Source organism: Cyclopterus lumpus, chromosome 3, assembly GCF_009769545.1.
Source record: "Cyclopterus lumpus isolate fCycLum1 chromosome 3, fCycLum1.pri, whole genome shotgun sequence".
NCBI classification, from domain to species: Eukaryota; Metazoa; Chordata; class Actinopteri; order Perciformes; family Cyclopteridae; genus Cyclopterus; species Cyclopterus lumpus.
Genome location: NC_046968.1, coordinates 17,114,600 through 17,138,160, shown reverse-complemented (window position 1 = coordinate 17,138,160; position 23,561 = coordinate 17,114,600). Strand labels below are relative to the sequence as shown.

Sequence of the window (23,561 nt, the reverse complement as noted above, 5' to 3'; positions counted from 1 at the left end):
ATTTTGAATCTCTCGTTCATTCTCTCTGTGTAATAATTAATGTTCCTCTTCTCCCTGTCCCTCCCTGGGCTCTCAAAACACATTCCCTCCGTCTGTGTGATAAACTCAGTGTGATTTTAAAAAATCCTCTTAAAAATCTGATCAATCCTCAAACTTCTGATTGGACTATTAAATATTGAGTGGAATGTGTAAATTAAACTAATCAGTTTAACAAGATATTTGGCGCTGTTACATGCTGTGAATGTTTCCTGACTTCTCTCGCCTACATCCTTTCCTCTTAGATGCTCTCTCTCGCTCTCTCTCTCCATCTATGTATATCTCTCTCTCTCTCACTAACACACCCCTTCAAACCCACACACATACACACAGACACAACCCCCCTGCTGAGGCAGCAAGTGAAGCAAAATAACTCACTCTGCCACACAATCGCTCCTTTGCCTCGCTCTAGGCACTGACTGCTTTATTCTATGACTACCTCCCTCCCCCCCTCCACTGCTCCCTCCTCTTCTCCCTCCTCTTCATTGGCTCTGTATATATTTTTTCATACCATCGTAACTCTACTACAACAAGAGCCACTGATGGTGGATTGCTTGACCTTTCTCATTGTGAAGCAGTGTTGTGCTGTGTGGTCTGTGTCGACTTGGTTCAGCCCATACAGAGGTTTGTTATTTTGGACACCTTTGTTTGGTGGGAATTGAAAGTATTGTGTGTGTATTACAAGCTCTTGTAATAAATGCATTGTCAGCATTCATATTTGTTTGAATATGCAGCTATGATGCATTGTGTCAAAAGATTGACACTGTATAAGACACAGCATTGAACAGGCAAAAAGGTTTTCTTTAAGACACAATTTTACTGTACAAAATGTTTTATAGTTTTCACAAAATACATTTAGAAAGCTCCATTTTAAATAAAATTAAATTGAAATATTTAAAAGACAGCGTGTAGACGTTTTATCTCAGAAGCATTGCTCAGACGTAAACCCAGTGTGTCCATGTTCTACGCACACACTGAAATAAAAATTCAAAACTCAAAAGAGCATGACAGATGATGCTAGAAAAACCCTCCAATGGTCTTCAATTATAAATAAGGACTGCAGGGTTTGACTGCAGTCTTACGAACTCGAAGCCAATGTAATCGAACAGAACGTGTTTACAAAATATTGCAACACAAGACTAATATCTTTTAAAAAAAACATTGTGTACTAGATGAAATACAAAGGCTTTGGTCTGTTTTACAATCAACAATGATTAAATCTGATATGTACTTGTAAACAACTGCCAAACACTTAAGTTTAAAACTCTGTCAAGCAATCTTTAATCATAATTATAGGAATTAAATATTTCTAGTAGCACAATTTTTTTTTGACCATAGGACACTATAATACAACTATACCTAAGAGACAAATTGTACCTGACCCTAAAGAAATGTATTTTATGATGCATGGAACATTTATAGAATATTCTCAGGGATATAAATGAAATCAACTTTTATTGGAGAAATCTTTCTGGAAGATTTCTAGGGAAGACAAGTACTTTACATTTTGACATAAACAAACTGGATTATATCGAAGACGCAGTCTACCATTTACAGACTACAGGTTTTCTTTTACACCTGTTTTCCACATTTAATGTTCTTCGTGGTAATCTAGAGTCAATCCAACCACCAAAGCAAAAGGTCCAAGTTGTGCTGCACGTCGCGCCGTCTTTGCACACTTTGAGCTGTTGATAGTGATCTGTGTTTCATAAGCCGGCAAACGCAGGCCCATGTCAAAGGAGTCAAGACCACAGCCTCAGTGGATGGATCGAGTTTGAGTTTCCTCTGCTAAATATCCATTCGTAAGAAATAAGACCAATAAATAGGTTTTTTTTGACACAGTAAGAGTCTTCCCTCCAGCTTTTTGTCTTTAATGATATGCAACAGCGTCCAGAGACCATGCAAAGGCTGGTAGAAAGTCTCGATATAAGCAGATCAAAAGATAGTCATGGCAGAATCTCTCAGGTTCTCCTCTCTCAAACAAACGCAAGACCAACATGGTTTTCTAGCAGTCCATCTATCAGTACTTGATCTTGGTTTTTCATATTAACATACAAATGGCCATTTACTAACACACCAGAGAAAAAAAGGAAACAATGACTGAAGTTGGAAATAGAAAAAAAAACAGATAAGTTTTTGTTCCATAAAAATTTAACACCGGGCACTTTACAGAGGTCCATTTTTTTCCCGAATTTCCATCGTTGTTCTCTCTTCCAAATCCTCGTTTGAATGTGCCTAGAGCTACAGAACAGCACAAAGTCCCACTGGAAAAACAGAGCCCAGGCGTCCCAAGGCTCTCCCAGAGTCTCTTTCTTTTCTCCTCTCCTGTTCTTTGCATCTTCACAACCCTCTCTCGCCTTCTTTACTCTTCTGTGCCGTGTATGTGTGAGGAGCACTGCCGGAGGGCGATGGTGGAGTGGGTGGTTACAGGGTGAAGTAGCTCTTCTCTCTACTGTAGTCTTGACCAGTACTGAGACATGTCAGGCTCACTCCCTGGGACTTGGACAGGGACAGACACTCCAGGAGAGATGAGTCCTGCAGAGACAAAAAGAGAAGAGGTCAGTAAAAAGAAAAAGAAAAATCCCCAGAAGTCACCAGGCTAAATTAGATAAATTGATGCACCATGCACAGTTAGTGTGACAGCTAACATAGGCTCATAGCACAGAGCATTGTGTGTTAAACGCTTGCAAATAGGTAGCAGTGGAGCTGCAGTGAGTCACAATGCTCTGCACATGGTTGCACAGTAAAAGGCTTGCAAGCTCGATAAATTGAGGCTTTGGCAATGGCATTTAAACAGAGCGCGTAGAACAGCAAATGAATCAAATTAATTAGCAATTTAGCACAGAGGAAATGTGGTTATGCATGATTAACTCTTCATGACTATAACTGGTATATATGGCTCTCAGTAAAAGCATCCTAATGGGGTGGAACTAAACTATGGGCTGGAGTAGTGGGAATGACATGATGGCGTAGAGCGGCACTGAAATGAGCTTCATGCAACTGCAGAAGGAAAATTATATGGAATGTAGAGATATTGATCCGTTTAAACCATGAAGTTTCTCAAATAGACGGAAAGGAAAAGGAAAGTTGCTGCAACAGATCATGAATCAAAGATGGCTATAGTACCCCCTTGTTTACAGGAAAGGTGGCAGATGTTTCAAAGATTGCACTGTTTGTTATGATTAATTCCCAAGCATGTTGGTAAACAATGAACTGTCTGCCTACCTGTTGAGGTGGTACCAGAAGTGGTCATTGATTGGCTGTTCATATGTGCCTGCATATGAGGGGGCGTGTATGTGTCGTAGCTCCGCCCGTTCACAGGCGGACTGGTAGGCAGCATGCAGGAATAAGAGGAGGTCTGGCTGGGCTATAGATAGGGGGAGAGAATGTTACATTAGCTTAGCCAACCATAGTTGTAGTCTGTAATACTGTAAGGCAGATGTGGCTTGATTTAATTTAATTGATACTTTTTGGTTCTCTGAGAAGTTTCTTTTTTTGTTTGGCCAGTAAACACAATTTAAATTACTCATGGTGTGTTTCATACCACTCTTACAATCACATCAATCATCATACAATATCGTGTAATAGGTATATCTTTAAACATGATTGACTATAGAGCATTATGGTCGTGTACTTACTTGCATAGGTAGACTGTTTGCCATGGTAAAGCTGGGCATGGGGGGCAACGCATTGTAGCTGTTCGCCAGAGCAGAGTCAGGTCTACCCAGCATTGACCCCGAGGTGAAAGACACTGTGAATGAAAGTGAACATGTGTTGAAAACCCGATGAAATCACAAGCAGCCCTCCGATGTGGTCGGCCCTCTCATTAGCGCTTAGTAGTGCGTGCGCGAGGTGACGCCTTCTTTGACGGGCTGATAGGTCCGGGCACGTACTGTACAGCGCGTGTCTCAGGTGATTGACTTGTGAGCGTGAGCTTCCGCTCTGCAGGTGTGCCCTCGTGCCTGATTCGGCAATTACGCAGATATAAATCAGCTGAGAAGTTTTGCTCAATCATCCATCAAGAGGAAACCACCGGTGCTTCTGTCGGTAAACTAGAGCGCACAGCCTTTGAGGCCTTTTCCCTCCTTTTTATATTAATCCGCAGGATGTCGCATATAATAGTATTTCGTAATATTTAACATTGATCCTGTCTGACCCGAAACCATCGACACTTAAATGTGTTTTACGCACATTAAAAATGCAATGTGACTATTAATGCATGCAGCACACAAGTTGGTCCATTCTTTAATAACAAATTGTAGTATTTGAAGGGGTGGGGGTATCTGTCCCGGCTGTCGGGGACCTACCCGGTGTGGTGGGTTGTGGGATGGCCTGGTAGACGCTGGTGCTAAAGCTGCTGCTGATGGGAATGTGACTGGAGGAGTTGTTGGCCTGCCGGCGCTGGTTCCGCAGCTTCTCCTCTCGCCTCCACTTTGCTCTTCTATTTGAGAACCATACCTGCAACGAAAGTGTGCCTATTAGTTTGTCTTTCATCGTCATTATCTTTGAAACCTTTCACACATCCGTTGTGACCAAATAAATACATAAAAAGTTATGATCACTCACTTGTATTCTTGCTTCTGGCAGGTCGATTTTCGCTGCTAGTCTCTCTCTCGCGAAAACATCTGGATAATGAGTTCTTTCAAATTCTATAATGCAAGAAACCGCACAACAACATTGTTAGTATATCAGGAATGCATTAGGTCTAGGGTAATTATATTGTGTGCAGGGCTGTCAGTTTAAAATATGTATGTCAAGAGCCTATCCAAAACGGACGAAGATATGTCTGACAGATATTAGACCTATCATTTGTTTTATTTCTCAATAAACCATGAAAGTGTCGCTATCCTAACATATACCTCCAGACTAACAGAAACGTGTCTATTATAACATTGATATTTTGTAAATTAATAAATAAAAAATGGCGGATATAAATGTTTAAATGATTCACTGATTGCTCGACCTTTTTCCAGGGCTTCAATCTGCTCCTGAGTGAAGGACGTGCGGTTTCTCTGTAGTTTCCTCTTGAGCTGCAGTCGCATCTGTGTCTCCTCTGAATCCTCCCCATTCGAGCTGATGGAGTTTGTATTTTCTCCTGCTCCTTCTTGTGGTTGGCATCCATCTGCAAAAAAGCATATGATGGAAATATACATTCAATTAAGCTAATTGAATAATGAATTCTCGGGTCGCGTGTTGTATCGGCCTGCAGCTAATTGTACAGACCGCGGTGCAACATCATTAATTAAAGCCTCGGTCATGGTTGATTAAATTCAAAATCCGAGGAATTATTGCAGTTGCTCCCTAATGTTGCCAGATGACAGACGACTGACTGCATGGAAAAAAAGGAACAATATGAAAAAGGCTTCGCGGTTAAACTGTTTATAAAATATTGTGGGAAAAACAGGCTGGCGAGGGAAAGGCTCCGCGTACTTATCGCTTCCCAACAATGGCGTGTGTTCTCAAAAGGTTAAGAGAAATGTGACAAGATGTGGCGAGCCTCTTTTCAGAGCCTATGAAATGTATTAAAACTCTCTAGCCCCCTTTTTTTTAAGGCAGAGCAATGCCTCAATGGTCGTTCCCATATGGGCGTTGGTATAGCCATTGAGGTGACCACCAACTTTTGAATAGGAGAAGACGCTTTTCAGAATGATACAATGCCTTCAGGAGTAAGGGAAACCATTAAACTATGGACACAGCCAGGGACGAGCAGTGAGCCCTCGGTGGGTGTAATATATGGGAGGGGGGCTATTGGAGGAGATGACAAAAGGATCCTCTCTCTCTGGAGGCGCACAAGCTATAGTACTTTGGCATTGTGCGCACGAGGATCCCAGTCAACAGAGCTTTGAGTCCAGTGTGTTAACCCTTATCCACTACCATCATTAATCACGTCCCCCGGCCAGCTACACGCCAGTCAGGATTTCTGTCTTCAATTGGAAACAAATGAGTGAGGAGAGAGCATGCAACCCCCTGAACAACCAAAATAAGGCCAATCTATTCACTGCCCCTTCAGTTGCAGGGCGAGGCTTATCGACTAATGTCTGTCTTGTTGTTGGACATCATTATCACACCGAGAAGTTAATGCGAAAGTAAGCAGGGGTGCGTTGATAAGAGTGGTTTATGTAATATCTCACGGATGTTTGTCTGGAGCCATGGGTGGAACTCATGCATGAGAATTCAGCGTTTTGTATGGCGATTTTGTTCATCTTTTCTATCAGATTAGCATGCATAGTTTTAGAGAGTATTGCCTTGCTCGTGCAAGGTAGGAACAGGTGCAGCACGGCTTACGTCATATGCATTAGGCTTCTGTGCCCTTTAAAAGCACCCAGAACTTGAAGTTTATGTGTGCAAACTTTCTGTTGCCTTGTGTGAAAAATGCAGCAGTTAAATATTATAAAAAGAATACAAAAACACCGTTTCCGTCATGTGAGTTCAAGCAAGTTGCAGTTTTACTCAAAAGCAATTGTGCATCCTTGCTGTAGACCTGAAAACATATTTAGTGTGTCTAAATGTGAAAGTCTTGGTTCACTGGAGGAAAAGCTGATGCGACATGTTTCCTGACAATTTCCCTCGCTACAAATAGACAAAAGTATTCTTCTATAGGCCAATAGTTTGTATCCACGCTATGTGTTTCTTCACTCTATAATCCATAAAAAGGAGTGAATGTGCAGCTATTATCCTTCTGCCAGACCCACTGACGCTAGGATGGGATTTGTTTTCTTTATAAAAGCGCTGGGAAATAAACTCATTCTTTAGTATCACGATGTCTGAGCCAGTGAGGCGGAAAAGCAGCAAAAAAGAGATACCGAACCAATTGCGGCACCTTTCAGCTGCTGAGACTGGATCAAAACACTCTTGAGAAACCGCTTAGAACTGAAAGAGAAAGTGAGAGACTAAATCCTATAGACGGGATTTAGAGCCATATAGCAGCGAATGAGAAAGAGATAAAAGACAAAATCGGTAAGGAGTTTTTATTCGTTCCTCTGTGGATAGAGTTGTCTTCTTTTGGGGCCCTGTCACTCTCCATGTAGCCATTATAGCTGCTGACTCGGCGGTTGGATGGAAAACATATTGTCGTTCCCCTGAGACAACATGTGTGGGTTAAATAGTCATTGAATTAAAAAAATAAACACATAACTCGTTAGTTATTACTTTTATTATTATTAATAATAATAATAATAATTATATGTTTGTATTATTATTTCTTGGGGTTTCATAATTATTATGAATGATCATCTTTATTAAGGATGATTAATAATGGATGTACCAAAAACAGAAAAAAGTAGCATATTACTGTTATGTATAATAATATGAATAACAACAACAACAACAACAACAACAACGGGCGTATTACTAGTAATAATGTTTGTTATTATTACTCCAAAATAAAGTTAATAATTTCGCTGTAAATGTGATCCTTTCCGCTTTGATGCTTGTTGATAACAGCTCCACGTGTCCAAATGGTAATCAAACAAATGCTAATTATTATTTGCAACGACTGAATTTCAGCACTTTTAATTCCCAATATTGATGCATATTAATCAATCACAATGGTTTATAGTTAAACTTAAATTTAAAAAAAAAAAAGTAAAATGAAGCGTAAACAGGTGCTTCTATATTAAAATGTGCTCAATGTTTGGCCTGCAGTAGGCCGACCGAAAACTCTCTGAAGTGGAACATTTCCACAGCAGCCTTACCATCTCCACACTCCTGCATGTTGCCATGTGAGAGACAAAGCCCTCTTTAATGAGCAATTACACGTAGTGCGGACCGTTCCCATAACCAATCATTGCGTGTGAAGGAAAACATTCCTTTGTACTAATATCCCCGCACACAGCTCCCCGGCTGGCTGTTGGGTGGACACCTCTGCTGAAAGGACAAGCCGCTGTCACGCACATCCATGTCTGGGACAGTGGAAGCATTCAGACTGCATGCATGACCTATGGCTTACTCTAGTCGACTAGTCTTAATTGGGGGTCTTGTTCAGGGCATCAAAGCATGCCAATACAATACCTTCCCGCAAACAGAGGCGTGGACCGGAACCACTGGAATAGTAAGCTGTAAAACTATTCATATCCAAACGTGATCATTTATGGTGACCTCTGTGGAGAGTTCACATAAATCCTAATGTATCCATATTCAAGCATGTTTAAATGTCACTGAGCCTCAGACATCAAACCTATAGACCGGCCGGCTGCATCCGTCTTTACAACGCGCGTGCGTCAAGGTGTCTTTAATGCCACTGCGTGATAATGAGGCTCACCTTGGTTGGGCTGCCCTGGCACTGATGTTCCGGGGTACCAGCCGGGCCGGGTCCCCCAAGTTCCTGTCTGACCGTTGAGCATTCTCAGCTTGTCATACATGCCATCTGCGCCCATCTGTTGCTTTTCACTAGCCAGGTTGCGGAGGACTCTGTTTATCGATGACACCTGAATGACAAATGATAAAAGTAAAGATTAGATGGAGCACCGTATCAGTGTGTTTCTAAATACGGGTAAAACGATGTGACACACACATACACACACACGCACACACACACACACACACACCTTATAATCATAATAAATGTGCACAGATGTTACTGCAAAGCGCACAAATGGACAGCCCGCTTCTAATTGACTGAATGTTTGGATGATCACACATGCGGTAATGCGCGCCCCACACTTTCTATTTAATAAGACTGAATGGATGGCTGCCCATCTCCTTTTCCTCCAATGCATGAGGAAAAAAAGTCATTTCATGTGGCAAATTAAATCATGCACATAACTTACAGTCAGTACACTTACACTGGGTATATTGTCGTTGGTGCAGACCCCCTCCGACAGAAGTCTGTCACGGATCTCCCACGCAAAGATAGACGGGCACTCCCGCTTGTACTGCGCGATTTTCGCGACCACCTCTGGAGTGGCAACCCTGGGCTTGCTGCCGCCTATTGCTCTCGGTCTTATGGAGCCAGTTTCATAATACCGGCCCAGGATCTTGCTCACACAGCCGTTGGATACCTGTATAGAAAACAAAAGACACAATTCACATACATTATTTACGACTATTAACGGAATTTCTAAGATGGCGTCAAAGAATTATCACCTTTTCACTGTCCAGCACTTGGACTTCATCATGGGTCTATAAAAACAAAACATATGCCTTCAATGGTATATTAGGCATTAGGTGTATTCTTTAATAGAGCAGGCAGATTACTTTCCTTTTTGTCAGCCTTATTACATTTCCAGTAAACGGAATGATGTAATGATTACATTTTTTATTTTTTATTTTTTATTTAAACACGATCTTAAATTGAAAAATTTAAGCTAGAGGAAACCTGGATTTTACGGGGAAACCATACCGTTATGTCTTTCATATTTTTGCATAATTGTTTTATAAAAATAAAAAAAAGTTTGCATCCATTGAAAACAAATTCTGCATGAAACCTGTTTTTCTGTTGAAGGAGTGTGGCTGTCACCTGCAGTATCCTGGAGATGTCGCAGGGTCGAGCACCACTGTGAGCGAGTTCAACTATTTTCTGCCTGGTGGAATCCGGCAGCGGTCTACCATTAACAAACACACCACCAAGCTGGTTTACGCCACTGTGACCTACATGGAGACAAAGGCATCGCAGTCATCACATCGTAAAATAACTCGAATTAAAACAGAGGTCATAACGCAAATTAGTTTATTTTAATGGGGAGGAAAATGTGATAAGCGCGTATATAGCAGAGTTAAAGATTAAATATGAAGACAGCATACCGAAATACAGACGGTTTAGAACAGTTCACTTCAAAATGAATTGACATGTGGAATAAACTGTTTAAAATCGAAGCGCGCTGATCAAACAATAGTTTTAATAAACTTTTAAGCCGCTCGGTAGTCATCTATGAAGACAAGCATTGCGCCGTTATTCAGTAACAACGTGCAGATCAAGGAATACACGACAATAGTCTCACATCAACCAAAACATCTCATTACGTTTTTTTCAATAATAAATTAACAAACCAGTCGGTCTTTTGTTCCTAAAAAACTAAACCAACCTTTTATCAAACCGGCAAACGTCGGTAATAAAACAGTCGCACCGTTATCCATCCCTTCATGTACAGCTGCGCAACACCTGCACCTCAGTCAAAAACTACCCTCAAAATAAAAACCAGCAGCACTGACCATCACAGAAAATACTAGAATTGGAATAATCTATTAAATTAGCTTTCATTCAAAAGAATCGCTTTCTGGAAAATGACTTTAAATCGAGAAGTTCTTTCGACGATATAGTCCTATAAGCACACAACAATTACGCATAAATAAAGACAGACACCGCATCGGAATCTAGCTCTAAAATAGCATTGTTATAATTGGTTATTGTCTAACAAACGATAACTTTTTTTAAAACGATTCCTAAATAATGCTCTTGTATTTCTCTAAAGCACAGAATAAACCGGCAAACCTGAAGCCAAATGGGAAGCCGACTCCCCGGAGTGCCTGAGCTGCTCTGTTTCTCCACTCCCTTCCCCTGCGCTGCCGCCCGGTACATTGACTCCGGGAGCAGAGGCTCCTTAGCAATAAATAAGCTCCAAATATAGAAGAGGGGGAAAATATGATGAGCCTGCCTGACATTTGTCTTTAAAATAAAGCTAGCTGCACGTCAAGTTTGAGCTTAATTTCTGGAAATAGGCGGAAGTCGCCTCGGATCATGCATGGGAGGCTAATTGAAAAGATCAGTTGGAGCACTTGTGGCAGGCATGTCACTTTATGACACCGCTCTGCTTTTGAAAATCGCATCGTCACGACAAATAGTAGCATGATAAAACGACCCTTTCTGTCTGCATTTGGATATCACTCAGGCAAAATTGGACGCTACTCGTTTACCCTCCGAGGGAGACTTCGTTTTAAGGTGGCCAGGGGCTACGCGCGGTCACAGGAACGAGGGCGCGCCTGGATTCTTAACATATTAAAAGTGACATGCAGTTCTTCCCCCCCCCCCCCCCCCCCCCCCCCTCTCCCCCCCTTGTTTGTATTTGACAACAAATGCTCACAGCCACTGCATTCCTGTTGTGCGCAATCGGTAGGCGTCTTTAGTCTGAAATATGTCACAGGACTCTGCTTTAAACTGCAGACTTAATTGTATATAAATGATCAAAGGGGGCCTGTGTATAGATGAGTAAAAATAAACCTCTTTAAATTAGTAACATATCCCCGTTGGCCGCTATGTGTAATAATCTTCCAGCATGGATCTGATTGATATAGTAAATCCATTATCATCCCTCCTGCTCTTTGGTAATTCCAGGATTAAGTGGAATTAATAGACTTCTTACGTTGAAATTGGCCTAGCCGCATTTAGCAGTCCTGCTCTGCGGGTTCTCCAGAGCTGCTCCGTCACATTTGATTTATAGCTATCATATAAATCCTCTGGATCGATAAAACCGTCAGATAAGGACATCACATACAAATGTAACCCTCCTAAGGTTAAGTCTTAATCATGGCACAATTCCCTCAAGTGCCCAGAGTCGATCGCGCCCGCTGGCGCTGATTATGCGCCTTGTATTCTATTGCAAGTCGACTAATAGGAAAACATATGGTGTCAATTTGGACGCTCCCCACCATATACACCCAGGAGTTATTAGCACAAAAGCCAGCGAGGCCGTCGCGACCTTTAGACAACCCAAAGGGCCGGGCCCAGTGATATCTCCTCGGCTGTTCGCACCAGACATCACACGCCAAGACAGGGGAGCATCCCTTTATCATCAATCTGCTGCAAAGTACATGCTTTTGATAAGGCCCCATCATCTCTATAATGCAACACTGACAAGCAACAAATGAAATACAAATAAACAAAAACATAGCGGCATCTATAAATTACGACACTAATGCCAGCAGTTTGTACAAGTATATATATATATATATTTTTACCACAGGTCACTTTAATTACAAATCACACCTCTCCCCACATCAAACAAACCAACTGTCATGGTGTCCAACATTGGATTCAAACATTATTATTGTTTTACTAATGCGCACAGATTACACACAGGTATATGGAGAATAATATAATAAAATCATCCCACACACCTTCATCACAGATGTCATACACCTCTTGTCCAGCAGCAAGAGAGAAAATGTTTCATGTTTATCCTTTTTTGTTTCAACACACACGAATAAGACATTCAAATCATAGGCCACTTTAAACACAGAGGCCCATAAGCAACTTCATGTACCATGTTTTTTTATTAGCACCCACGACAATATGTTTGTTAATATTTATCTTCCACTGATAGTTCAGGCTGGCCCTAACACTAAAGCCTGGGTTTGTAATATGAGCATTCTTTCTAGTTCATGCTGTCTGTCCGTGAAGAATATGGACTAATCTACATAAGACATTATTGCTATTCCTCATGTTTCATGCAGGGCTCTTCTCTACGTAGCTCATCTTGTATGCAGCCTGGCAGCAGCTCTAACGCTAATGCAGACGGCTGTGCAATTATTTAATACCAACTCAAGCAGAAACAAAAATCTCCCTCTCAACCCAACCCCCTCTATGTTCCCTCTCTCTCTCACTCTCTGGAGCAGGACGACGTGTGATTAACTTGTTCAATAATAACTTATCTACCTATCATTGCAAAAAATAAATTAACAGCAATGAAACGGCCATCAAATAACCGAGAATATTTCCCCCCTGCACCTCATAGTCATGCAAATGTATGCCTGCACGTACATTTCCTTTCCTTTAAAGTGTTCCTAAAGTTATTGCGCAACAATAAGCAGTGCATAATGTCAGTGGGTGTTGCTTCCATGCAACCACATTAGAACTTGCGGCTCTAATCAAAACTTTGAAAAACAAAAATAAATATGAAAACCACTTACTGTTCTGCATCATTGAGGCTACGCCAGACTCCCACGTGGCTTGGCTGTGGTATTCTACGCGTCACAAGGAAAAGACAAAGCTGGTTAGCATCATGTACACCTCTTCCTTTTTCAGTCAAATTATTTGCAACATTTAAAAAAAAAAAAAATTAAGTTTCTCATCTCATCGTTCGATTAGAATGTCTGCGGATCGTTGTGCTTAAAACATTATTGATGCATAAAGAATATTCACATCCTCAGTGTAAGTATGTATTTTAATTAAACTTGCCTGGAAACAGAGATGACTGTCCACTCTAACAATTTAGTCAATCATCTGCCGTTTTCACTACTTAATGTCTCCCTATAGGACAAAGCAAAACAACACATTAGCACAGCCACAGCTATACTGATGCACTTACTGTATCTTTATTTGTGCCCTATTTACAATTAACCTCAATGTTGTTGCCAAGCAAATAAAAGAAAATTGACGCAGGAAAAAATTACGTGAAGCCTATTTCAGAGAGCAGCAAAAATAATTAAATTGGGCCTATAACTTTTACAGCACTATTTATTTCCTCTTATAAACTTGATATTCCTCCTATGAGGGAGTCTGTCTAGAAACTGTACAGTGACACACGTTGTCTACCTCGCCTCACTGCACTGCAAAAGTCCAGACCAGGAGGGGGTACAAAGCTGGTGCACAAAGCCTGCTGGACTCGCAACAATGCACCCCCTTTCCTGCCTCGTACCTCAAACTCGGGGCAAAAACTCGGCCTCCGCGACTAGAAACACACAGCTTCCCCACTAAACACACCAACAAGTTCAGATTAATACAAAGAGCCGGAGGCATGCATCCACCCCCTCCGGGACCATTCATAAACACACACGCACACGCGCACGCACACACACACACACACACACACGCACACACGCACTCTTTCTTTCTCTCTCTCCCTCTCACACACTCTCTCTCTCACACACACACGCGCACACACACGATCGTGACCCCGGTGGCGCTAGTGCGTGAATGTGAGTTTTGTTGGCCCATGCCTTTCTAGAAAATATATTTTTGAAGTAGTTTCTTGTAACACATATTTGGTGGTTGTGTTGTGCTGCTGGTGCGGGTTGTAAAGCGGGTTCAGAGACACAACAGCGCAGTAGGGCGCTAAATTGGAAAAGACAAATGCATTAAAGAAGCTATTGACTGGGCGACAGATAAAAAGGGGGCCAGGGAGGGAGAAGTCTGAAGTTTTCGTTTTCTCCCTCCATGCGAAGTTGTGTGCAGAGCAAAGTGCCCTGATAGCGACGCCTCGAACAGACTGTGTTTAGTCCAGGGCTAGTTTGTGGGATGCACGCAGGGGCCGCCATTTCATTTATATTGTAGCTTTCTTTCATGTTTAACAAATAGGCTGCATTAATCAAATTCAGATTCCATCACACTGGGCCACATAGCCGCAGTTAGCCTGTTTAGCATAACCTCGCATTACCAAAGCAACCACGAACTAATGCAGATATAATTATTGTTGTTGGCCTGATGTCATGTCAAAGTTAAAGTGGACTAATAATAATAAATACAAAAACAGCCTGACCAGCCTAAAAATGCAGTTTAGTCAGTAGCTTTTCGCCCTGTAAGGTCCAAGTGGTTAATCATTTATTTAAAGTCGAAACCTCAAACGTTGTTGTTCCCGAGGTTAACTACGATCTAATCTGCATTTATTTTTCCTTTAGTAATCCGTAACAACAATGTCTTAATTCAAAATGCTTATTCTGGCCGTGCTCACAACATTCATATGCAGAAATAGTGCTTGTGGGCCACAATGGCCCCAGTGTAGTACATTACTTGAAACAATATGTTAAATATTACACATATTTAGTCAATTAGTTTTTAGCATGCATATCGCCAACATGTTTATTCTCAACGCAAAGGATCAATAATAAAAACAGTATTAAGCCCTCTTATTAAGGCCTGATGTGTTTCTTCCATCAGTCTTTTAAAACATATATTAGGCCTATTTTTAGGCTGAATTATGCAGAATTTATCTTCAAAATTACATTATAAAGATGCTAATTAGAGCACATGAATACTCCTGTTTTATTCTACTAATTTGTCTGTTTTTTAACAAAATAGTTTAAAAGCAGCAATTTGTATGCATACTTTTGTTGTATTATATTGTTGTAATTATTTAAAGCAGGATTTACTATTATAGGCTGATAGGCCTGTGAAAGATGGTGCGTTTAAATACTACTCAGCCCAACTGCTCCAATGTAAAAGTAGTTGAACTCGCTGTCATTAAGGGAATCAGCTTATAAAAAGGGGAAAGCTGGACACAAACACGCTAAAACGGACCTCCTCGCCAAGTGCTCCATGGAGATTCTTTTCGTGGAAGGCGCTTGGGTGACTCGCCTGCATGAATCAATCTGACACCTTTCCTCAACGGGTCATTGCGCCCCATTCTCCTCGATGATCACTGTCCTGGCCCAACGTGACTTTTTACTCTGGACTGTCATAAATAAGCGGTAAGCTATCCGCGGGCCTAAACACACCAACAAAATCCAGCTGATAAAACAGACAGAGGCGCTAAAGGCTGTTCGCACTTTTGAGAGTCCAGTCAGAAGACAGGCTGCACAGTCCAAACGAGAAGACTCCTCAATCTACAGGCGAGAATCAATGCCCTATAATAATGATGAAAATAATAATAATAATAATAATCATCATAATAATCATAATCATCATCATAATAATCATCATAATCATAATAATAATTATAATAATGATAATAAGAATAAGCATAGGGATAATTATTCCATAATGTAACTGCACGGACTAACTTTAAGTCAGGATCTTACCTTTTTGTGGCATCCTGCGTCGTTGTCAAAGTCCTTGGTAAACTATAGGCTACAGCCTAGTTCTCCACACCACAGAACGAGCAAAACAAAAAAAAAGCCGACCAGGATCAGTCTCTCTCGGGAAGTTTAGAAGAGGAAAAATTAGTTTCCAGTGGTCTTCGGCGGAGACGGAGGGGATATCCCTGCGAAGGGGACAGAGATTGACAGTGAACTCAGATGTCAGGACGCACGGAGTTTGGCGAGGATGTGCGCTGGCGTGTGAGAGAGCGAATGAGAGAGTCAGAAAGAGAGAGAGTGGGGAAGAGAAAGAGAGAGAGAGAGGAGGGAGGGTGAGGAGGGAAGAAGGGAGGGAGAATGGTGGTGGTGGAAGGAGGTGGGGGTGAGAGAATGAACACACCTATGCTGATTAGCGATGGAACAAGTGTATTAATGTAGGCCTATGTGTTCCTGTTCTGCTGTGTGCGCCTCTCCTCTCCTCCCTCCGCCGCTCTTCACTGCCCCATTAGCGCGACCCGACCTCTGTCATCATCCCCCACATAAACACTTCCCCCTGCACCACAGCAAAAGCGGGAAACGGGGCCGAGCCACAGCGCGCGGGGGGGGGGGGGGGGGGGGGGGGGGGGGAGAATCTCGTCTTCCCAACCCACTAATCAGCCCACGCATGCAAATACCCTGCGCTCACTTGCTGAATATTGCCCTATTGCAAAGCAACTGCCTCGGAAATGCCCATTGGTCGGAAGGCTCTATTCTTCAGCTCCGACCTCAGGCTCTAGTGCTGCGAGGGGAACGGGAAGTAGCAGAGCAGCAGCACACGTGAGCGGTGGAGCTCATAACACGAAATGCAGTACTAAGTACTAAGAGCTGCAGCTTACTTTTTATGAAGCAGCCGATGCTTTACATATTAAAATAGTGTTATATAGACACATGCACTTATGAGATTATGTTGAACAGTTGGGATTCAGCCTCCACTTGTCAAATGTTTATTAATTTAAATACTTCAGTCATCCTAACCCATGAATTGATTGCTCTAAAATACATTATGAAACACATCCACGAGAGGAGACCTCTGCATGGAAATGACAGCTGATATGGGATATTATGTACTTTTTTAATCTTTTGCTTTTGAAAAAGGCACGATCTCCATTCACTAAAGACGATCAAAAATGTCCACCACGTGCTTTTGTTGATTCTTTTGGGTATCACCTTCTCATGAATAGCCTTGCCCTTCCTGTCAACAAGGACGCCATGCGTAAAGAGCGCAGCCTTTAGGCAAGCTCCGCTGCTTTTTATGGACACATTTGCGAGACACGGCGACGTCACTCCTCCGACCTGACAGCAAATAGCACGCGTAAATAAAGTAAAGCAAATGACTGTGCAGCCATGGCCACACGCTCCCAAACTGCGCTGGTTGAATAACTGGCTATTAACGCACACCTCAACGCACCCAAAAGCAACCCCTCTGCGCCCGTGTTTGAGCATACACCCGGAGCTTTGGGCAGCACCAGTCTCAGCACTGAGGAGCCCCGTCGCTTACTCCAAAAGGAGGAAACCCGAAGGGAAGAGAATGAGGGTTGTATGGATGTGGAAGCCAAACTAGAGCAGAAAAGGGGGTGCATGAAAGGGCAACGAGAGAGTGAGAGAGTGGAGAGGGACAGGCATAAGCAGGGGGAGGGGAGATCATTTTTTTGGGATGGAGGCCTTGAAATGAAGTCATGGAGGCCTACACTTGACTTTCTTTTGACATGTGAAAAAGTTTGAGAAGTCAGAGCTCATCAATAAAACACTTCGGAGGTGAAAGAGGGCTCCCTAACAACCATCGCATTCCTGACTATGGGTTCAATGAGTAGACAAACGACGCTGCCAGAGAGAGAGAGAGAGAGAGAGAGAGAGAGAGAGAGAGAGAGAGAGAGGAGGCAGGGAGGGAGGGAGGGAGGGAGAGAGAAGGAGGGAGGAAGGGGGGAGAGAGTGGGACTGCCCGGCTTGAATGGGGCCCTCAGTGGGCCGGCGAGATAATGAGCTGAGAGGACCGGCTCAAACTGTCACCGAGGGTCCCGCGGTGAGGAACAACACTTTGGCCAATACTCCTTCATCAAACAACCCGTAAACTAAACGAGCACATTCATCTGTTTCTCCTTGCTGCATTGTTTCTACTCACTTAGACTGGTGGCTCGGCCTATAGCCTACCGTGAATGGCCGCAGCTTATATCAGCTAGGGGGGGGGGGGGTTCCCAAACATTTTCACGTCAAGGACCCCCCTATTAGACATGCATTAGACCACAAACAACCCCCCCCCCCCCCCCCCCCCCCCCCCACCCGATAGGAGTTTGTGCAATGAGGGGAACTCGGGTTGGTTATGATTGACACACGCTGAAGGTGGAGTTTAACTTTCAAATAGACGCTATCATGCAGAATTTACTTTTTTTATTTATCGAGGTAAATATTTTTCTGTGGAGAGAATGTACATGAACTCAAGTTAGAGACGCTCTGTGAGGGTAAGAAGTTGTTACAGTGTTTACTAAACTATGCGTCCTCATGTCGGCTTGAACAGCTGCTTCAGATGTGGCACCAAAACAAATTGTATAGCCATTGTTTTCATTCATGAGTAACATAATCATTTTCTGATTTTGACACTTAAGTTGAGCTCAATTGTGTCACAAAATGCTGATAAACATGGAACTTCCCGTCAAATTAAATGTTCAAATGTGATCTCAATTGCAAAAAAAAAACCAAACAGCCTCTATCCCTATAATGCTTGTATTTATAGTTTACCTTTGTGGTGCAAATGTTATTGCCACTCACTTGTCTCGGACTGCAGCTGTCAAAAGTTCCCACCACTAACCTGCCCTCGCTGAAAAGACAGATTCCCCGATGAGTGTGTCAAGTAGTTTTCTTTGGAAACAATACCTCCAGTAGGTTATTGATTTCTTTAGTTAAGCTGTAAATCCGCTCCAAGAGCTAATTCGTTGTCTCCACCTCTCGAGAGATTTCAGGGTTATTTTTCACAACCTTCACTCAAATGTCAAGTAGGCTTTCATCTTTATCATCCACAACCCTGTCCATATAATATAATATAATACTATTATTATTATAATATTAATATTATTATATATATGCACTATTGTAAGGCACCGATGCTGTGGAAGTCAGTAAAAAAAACGGGATAGGCTGATGTTAGGAAAGCAATTAGCCCAATTCGGATTAGCAGCAACTAATGCCACAGGCCTTGCAAAGAAAGCCTAATCTTGTCGCTATTTCCCCCCGAGGCAATTCTGTATTTTTACCTATATCTATAAACTTTGAAATGCAAATAAGAAAAAAACAAAGAAAATCATAAGGGAAAGTAGCTGCAGTGAAAAACAGTGACATTGTTTTTGGACAGGGAGAGAAATGTAGTGCAGGGTAAACCCCCCTAATTTAGTTCTTATTTAGGATTAGAATTGACCTTTTACAGGCTGATGCAAATGTATACAATTGTAATTGATAATGTGGAACACTTGTGGAAATATGCCTGGTAATTCTAAATAGTTTTGTTTTTGTGAAAACCTGTTGTTGTATTTCTTAATTCATTAATACTTGTCTTTGTGATGATCCCACTGGAGGTCATAGTTCACTCACCTTTATACAGCAGGACATCTGGGGAGGTCTATTAGAAAATGTTTTAATATTGTAACAAGATGGCTTCAGATAAATAAAAACTGGCTTGGATGAATCCCTCGTATTTATTTAGATTGTATAAGGAAAATTAAAGCATTGATGCATAATATATATATATATATATATATATATATATATATATACTATTTTTTTTAGAAGAGAAGGTTTTTTTCCCTGATTTTTGTTTTGTTTCAGGACACCGCTGCGCACATTATAAATGCTTTAACTATTATTACCTCCTACAAATCCCAACTCTACCTGCTGCTCAGTAGAAGTGATAATTTAAGGCCTCACATTTTAATAAACCTGATTTATGCACTGTTAAGCAAATTATTATTATACAATTTATCATCCATCCATCCATTTTCAATATAATTATTATTTATACAATTGTTTTATTATGATACATACACTTTAAATTGTTGATGATATTAGTAATTATTCGGTTAGAGGTGTAAAAAAAATGATTGATGAAAAATTAAGCAAAAAAAAGAAAAACATACAATTATGATGTTTTACTGGTGTTATTCATGTTGTAATCTCAATGATCACTACAAATGTCGACCTGGATTTCTAAGATGTATTCTTGTTGAGATGACCTGTCATTCATCAAAAAGCCTCGGATTGTCACATGTATTCTCTCTAAAGAGATTAATGAGGACATCGCTGGTTTATTTGCATAAATTATTTGCACTTTTACAATGTACAGCTCTGTTTTTATCAACAATAATTAAACAATCATATGCTTGTTTGACTTTTGCGCAGTTGTTTCATTAATCTGCTATTTAGTAAATGGACCGCGTGAGAAAACAAATGTCTAATAATTACTCAGCACATTAGGTAAATAACACAATCAGGAAAATAGAAATGTCGCAAATGGTCCTTATTCTGCTTTAAAAAAAGGAATAACAAGCTTTGAGAGCGTTTTTTAAACATGTTCCATCACAATTCTGGTTTACATTATGTAATTTTGAACTGAATTATGGCGCAGGATGTGTTGAGCGATGCAAATGCGTTTTTTTAAATCAACTAATCTACAGATCCTTGAAGTTGAAGAGAGACAAGGAGAGGATCGGGGATTTGTTGTGCAGCCCCCAGAAGGTGTGCAGCCCACAGAAGCCCTCTCCTGGCAAAAGGCTGAAGGCTGAAGGCGGAGATAAACACCGGGGCTAATGGTGTCACAGCGCTGCTCGGCGAGCGTGACAGACAGAAACACCCAAACATACAAGAGCCAAAGTCTCCCAGCTACTGTTTGGAAATATGATTATATCATCAACTTTAATTCTAGGAAATAATTATAATATATTTTTTTTAAAACACATGGAAGCTCATATCATTCAAATAAATATATATATATATATATATATATATATAATAATAAAAATAAAAACACTAGTACTATAAACGCAAGGCCCAGGCCCTTTTATAAACCCACATTTTAAACTCGACATTTGTGTTTGTAAATGGCTGTCAAATTTATTTTACAACCCAATTAATAACTTCTTTCTCCAACATTTAAGCCCAAATATAAAGTTGTTTCTCCAAAAATCGCACGTGGATTGCAGCGCGATGAAGAAGCGCAGTGAACAACCTGATGGACAGCGTCATTTACACCGCGCTGATGGGTCGAGCAGAGCCGAAGAGATCCCCATAACCATTCAGTTGACTGTCCAGGTCGAAACCTTTAATTCCCCCTCAGCGAAAAGCTCACAATATTTCAGTGAAGATCGCTGATTCCACGTGTGTGTGTGTGTGTGTGTGTGTGTGTGTGTGTGTGTGTGTGTGTGTGTGTTTGTGTGTGCGTGTGTGTGTGCGTGTGTGTTTGTGTGTGTGTTGTGTGTGTGCGTGTGTGTGTGTGTGTGAATGAGTGACGACAACAACAACGAATTCAGCTCGCTGTGTTAAACTTTATGCGGGTGTCCACGTCTCCCGTAGGCTACACGGAGCAACGTGCAAGCACTTTCACCGGTAATGTTACCGAACTTTGCCCGTACCATCAGTTTTAGAATCAATCTGCATGTTTGCAAGTCTCTGCTTTGAATTTTCTCTGCTCCGTTTAAAGTTGGAAGGAGATCAGGCAAAGTGTGCCCATTTAATTATTCTCAAGGTGATCATTTTGAAAAGTACCAGGGCTTTAAATATTAAAAATAGATGAGAGTCTAGTTCGTCCAAACTCACCGGCTGGAAGGCAGCAGCTGTGTCTGGCCGGTATCCTGCGCGTATAAAGTCGCCTCTCCTTCCCCGGATCGCTCCTCCGTGTCACAGCGACAGAAAGTTATAGGTCCCGATTAAAATCTATCTACCTTTGGACCCGCGGTGGAGTTGAAATGTCAATGAGAGTGGGCAAAAAAATCTGCGGCTCTTACGAACAACTTTCCCTTCAGCATCAGCCTCAAGTTGGCAGTGATTGGCTGGAGCGACGGGTCGACGTCATACCTTGGACAGCACAGAGAGCTCAGAATGGGGAAGTGTATAAAGTAGAATATCCATGTGGAGCACACTGGCCTGTTTACTGTCCGAGTGTGTGCTGTGTTCAGGGACTGAAGGCTAACACATCATTCTAGGGACCACGTCCTGTTTTATCCTTTTATGTCCTCTTATTGTACTTTAATTTGATGTATTTCACGCCGTCCCCTCTGCTGCTATAGATTAAAGGACGGTTTCACAAGAAACAAAATAAGGTGTTACTCCAACGGTTTTAAGAGCATTTAAAATAATGATGTCATATATGGAGAGAGGTATATGAGCTTACCCTGAAACTAAAGAATAGTCAAATACAACAACACATCATGTGACATGGACTTGGAGGCTTTAGCCTGGTAGTCTTTTTAAGTTTAGCAGGAGATTTGATATAACTTTAAATATATGAAAACGTAAGCCTCAACACAATGGATTTTGAAAGCTGCAACAGCTGCTGCTTTTAACACCTGGGCTACTGAGGAGACAGGGGTGGACTGACAACGTAAAAAACGTAGATTGTTGTTGTGTTCTTAAATCAGAGCATGCTCAGTATCCAACAAGTTTGGGCAGAACGGGTGCAGTCACGTTCCATACACCTATAAAATGCCTCTCTCACTGTTCATCGTGATGTATTTGGGAAGTATGTTGAAATACGTGTCCAAAACTCTGCTATTATCCTGTCACAGCTCTGTTTCAATGCTTCTCAATTGTAACCATAAACATGATTTATGTTTGAGACAATTCCGCAGTTTCATCGTGCGCTGAAAACGTGTTATGTCTACAGCCCTATAAAGTTGTCGTAATGGGGCTTTAGCTTTCCTTTAACTAAAAGCCTCCAATCCTATTTCACAGCCTCGGATGTTTGTGTCAATTTGAACAAGACGGTGAGTAAATGGGCAACCGCGCCGCCGCCGGTCTCTCAGGAAGAGAGCCGGGAAGCGCAGGTACGGGCCAGTCAGGACTGGCTGTGTTTGGGCCATTATTTGGAGGAACAGCCATTAAGAGGCCTTGGTACTGTGCAACGCAGCAGGGTGCTCGACATCCGCGCTGGAAACCGCACGGCTTGGTCCCTGCTTATCAGGCTGTCAATAAAACGAGATGGGATACAGCGGTCGAGCCAGGTGCTCCTTTTCCCTTCCCACACAGCCCGCTCTCCAGAAGCAGATCAGGCGGAAACGCAAATCTGTCCAGCCGGTTTTCCCTCTGCCGTCACCACGCTGCTGCACAACGCCACCTCTCCCCCACCCCCCTCTCTCTCTCACACACACACTGACTCACACAGGGACACACGCACACACATACACTGACTCACACAGGGACACACGCACACGCACACACACCCACACACACACACACACACACACACACACACACACACACACACACACACACACATACACTAAACCACACTGACAGTTGTTTCAGTTTTTTTATGAATATATGGAAACAATTTTGCAAATCAAATAGGCCTATTCATGATAATAAATATCAGCCTTTGCATGTAATCTCAGACATGCGTATTTTGCAACCATGCATTTCAATAAATGTTAAATATCGGACATGATTCCAAGTATGTTGAAGTGGGTGTGAACAGAACAATGGACAACATGTATGAAACTTATAGAATATCTTAAACCTATATGGAAGCCCGGTGGCAGCTTTCCTTGGACATGCCAATCTCTTGCTCGCTGATCACATTTGAAACAAATTGTGTAATGATCGACCTCCCCTCTCTAACCATG

At 41.9% G+C, this 23,561-nt stretch overlaps 1 protein-coding gene across 2 annotated transcripts; it reads right to left on the bottom strand.

The window, feature by feature from the left end:
* Positions 1 to 854: 854 nt before the first annotated feature.
* pax6b (paired box 6b) lies at positions 855 to 21,668 on the bottom strand. Of its 2 annotated transcripts, none has more exons than XM_034561971.1 (12): positions 21,538 to 21,668; positions 15,706 to 15,887; positions 12,880 to 12,933; positions 9,494 to 9,624; positions 8,820 to 9,035; positions 8,297 to 8,462; positions 5,000 to 5,158; positions 4,603 to 4,685; positions 4,344 to 4,494; positions 3,675 to 3,787; positions 3,262 to 3,403; positions 855 to 2,571 (listed from the first exon to the last, which is right to left on the bottom strand). In XM_034561971.1, exons 2-12 carry the CDS (start codon positions 15,716 to 15,718, stop codon positions 2,486 to 2,488), a joined length of 1,314 nt encoding a protein of 437 aa, XP_034417862.1. In that variant the 5' UTR covers positions 15,719 to 15,887; positions 21,538 to 21,668; the 3' UTR covers positions 855 to 2,485. The 2 variants fall into 2 exon arrangements, with proteins under 2 accessions (XP_034417862.1, XP_034417855.1); XM_034561964.1 differs by lacking the exon at positions 21,538 to 21,668 and adding an exon at positions 9,121 to 9,156 and having other exon boundaries at positions 947 to 2,571; positions 15,706 to 15,774.
* Between the last annotated feature and the right edge of the window lie 1,893 nt (positions 21,669 to 23,561).

Excerpts from the sequence above, each read along its gene's own strand:
- pax6b (XM_034561964.1), bottom strand. Across the intron at positions 5,159-8,296 it reads GCCAGGGCAGCCCAACCAAG|ATGGATGCCAACCACAAGAA; the intron begins GTGAGCCTCATT and ends GCTTTTTTGCAG. Across the intron at positions 4,495-4,602 it reads TGCCAGAAGCAAGAATACAA|GTATGGTTCTCAAATAGAAG; the intron begins GTGAGTGATCAT and ends CTTTCGTTGCAG.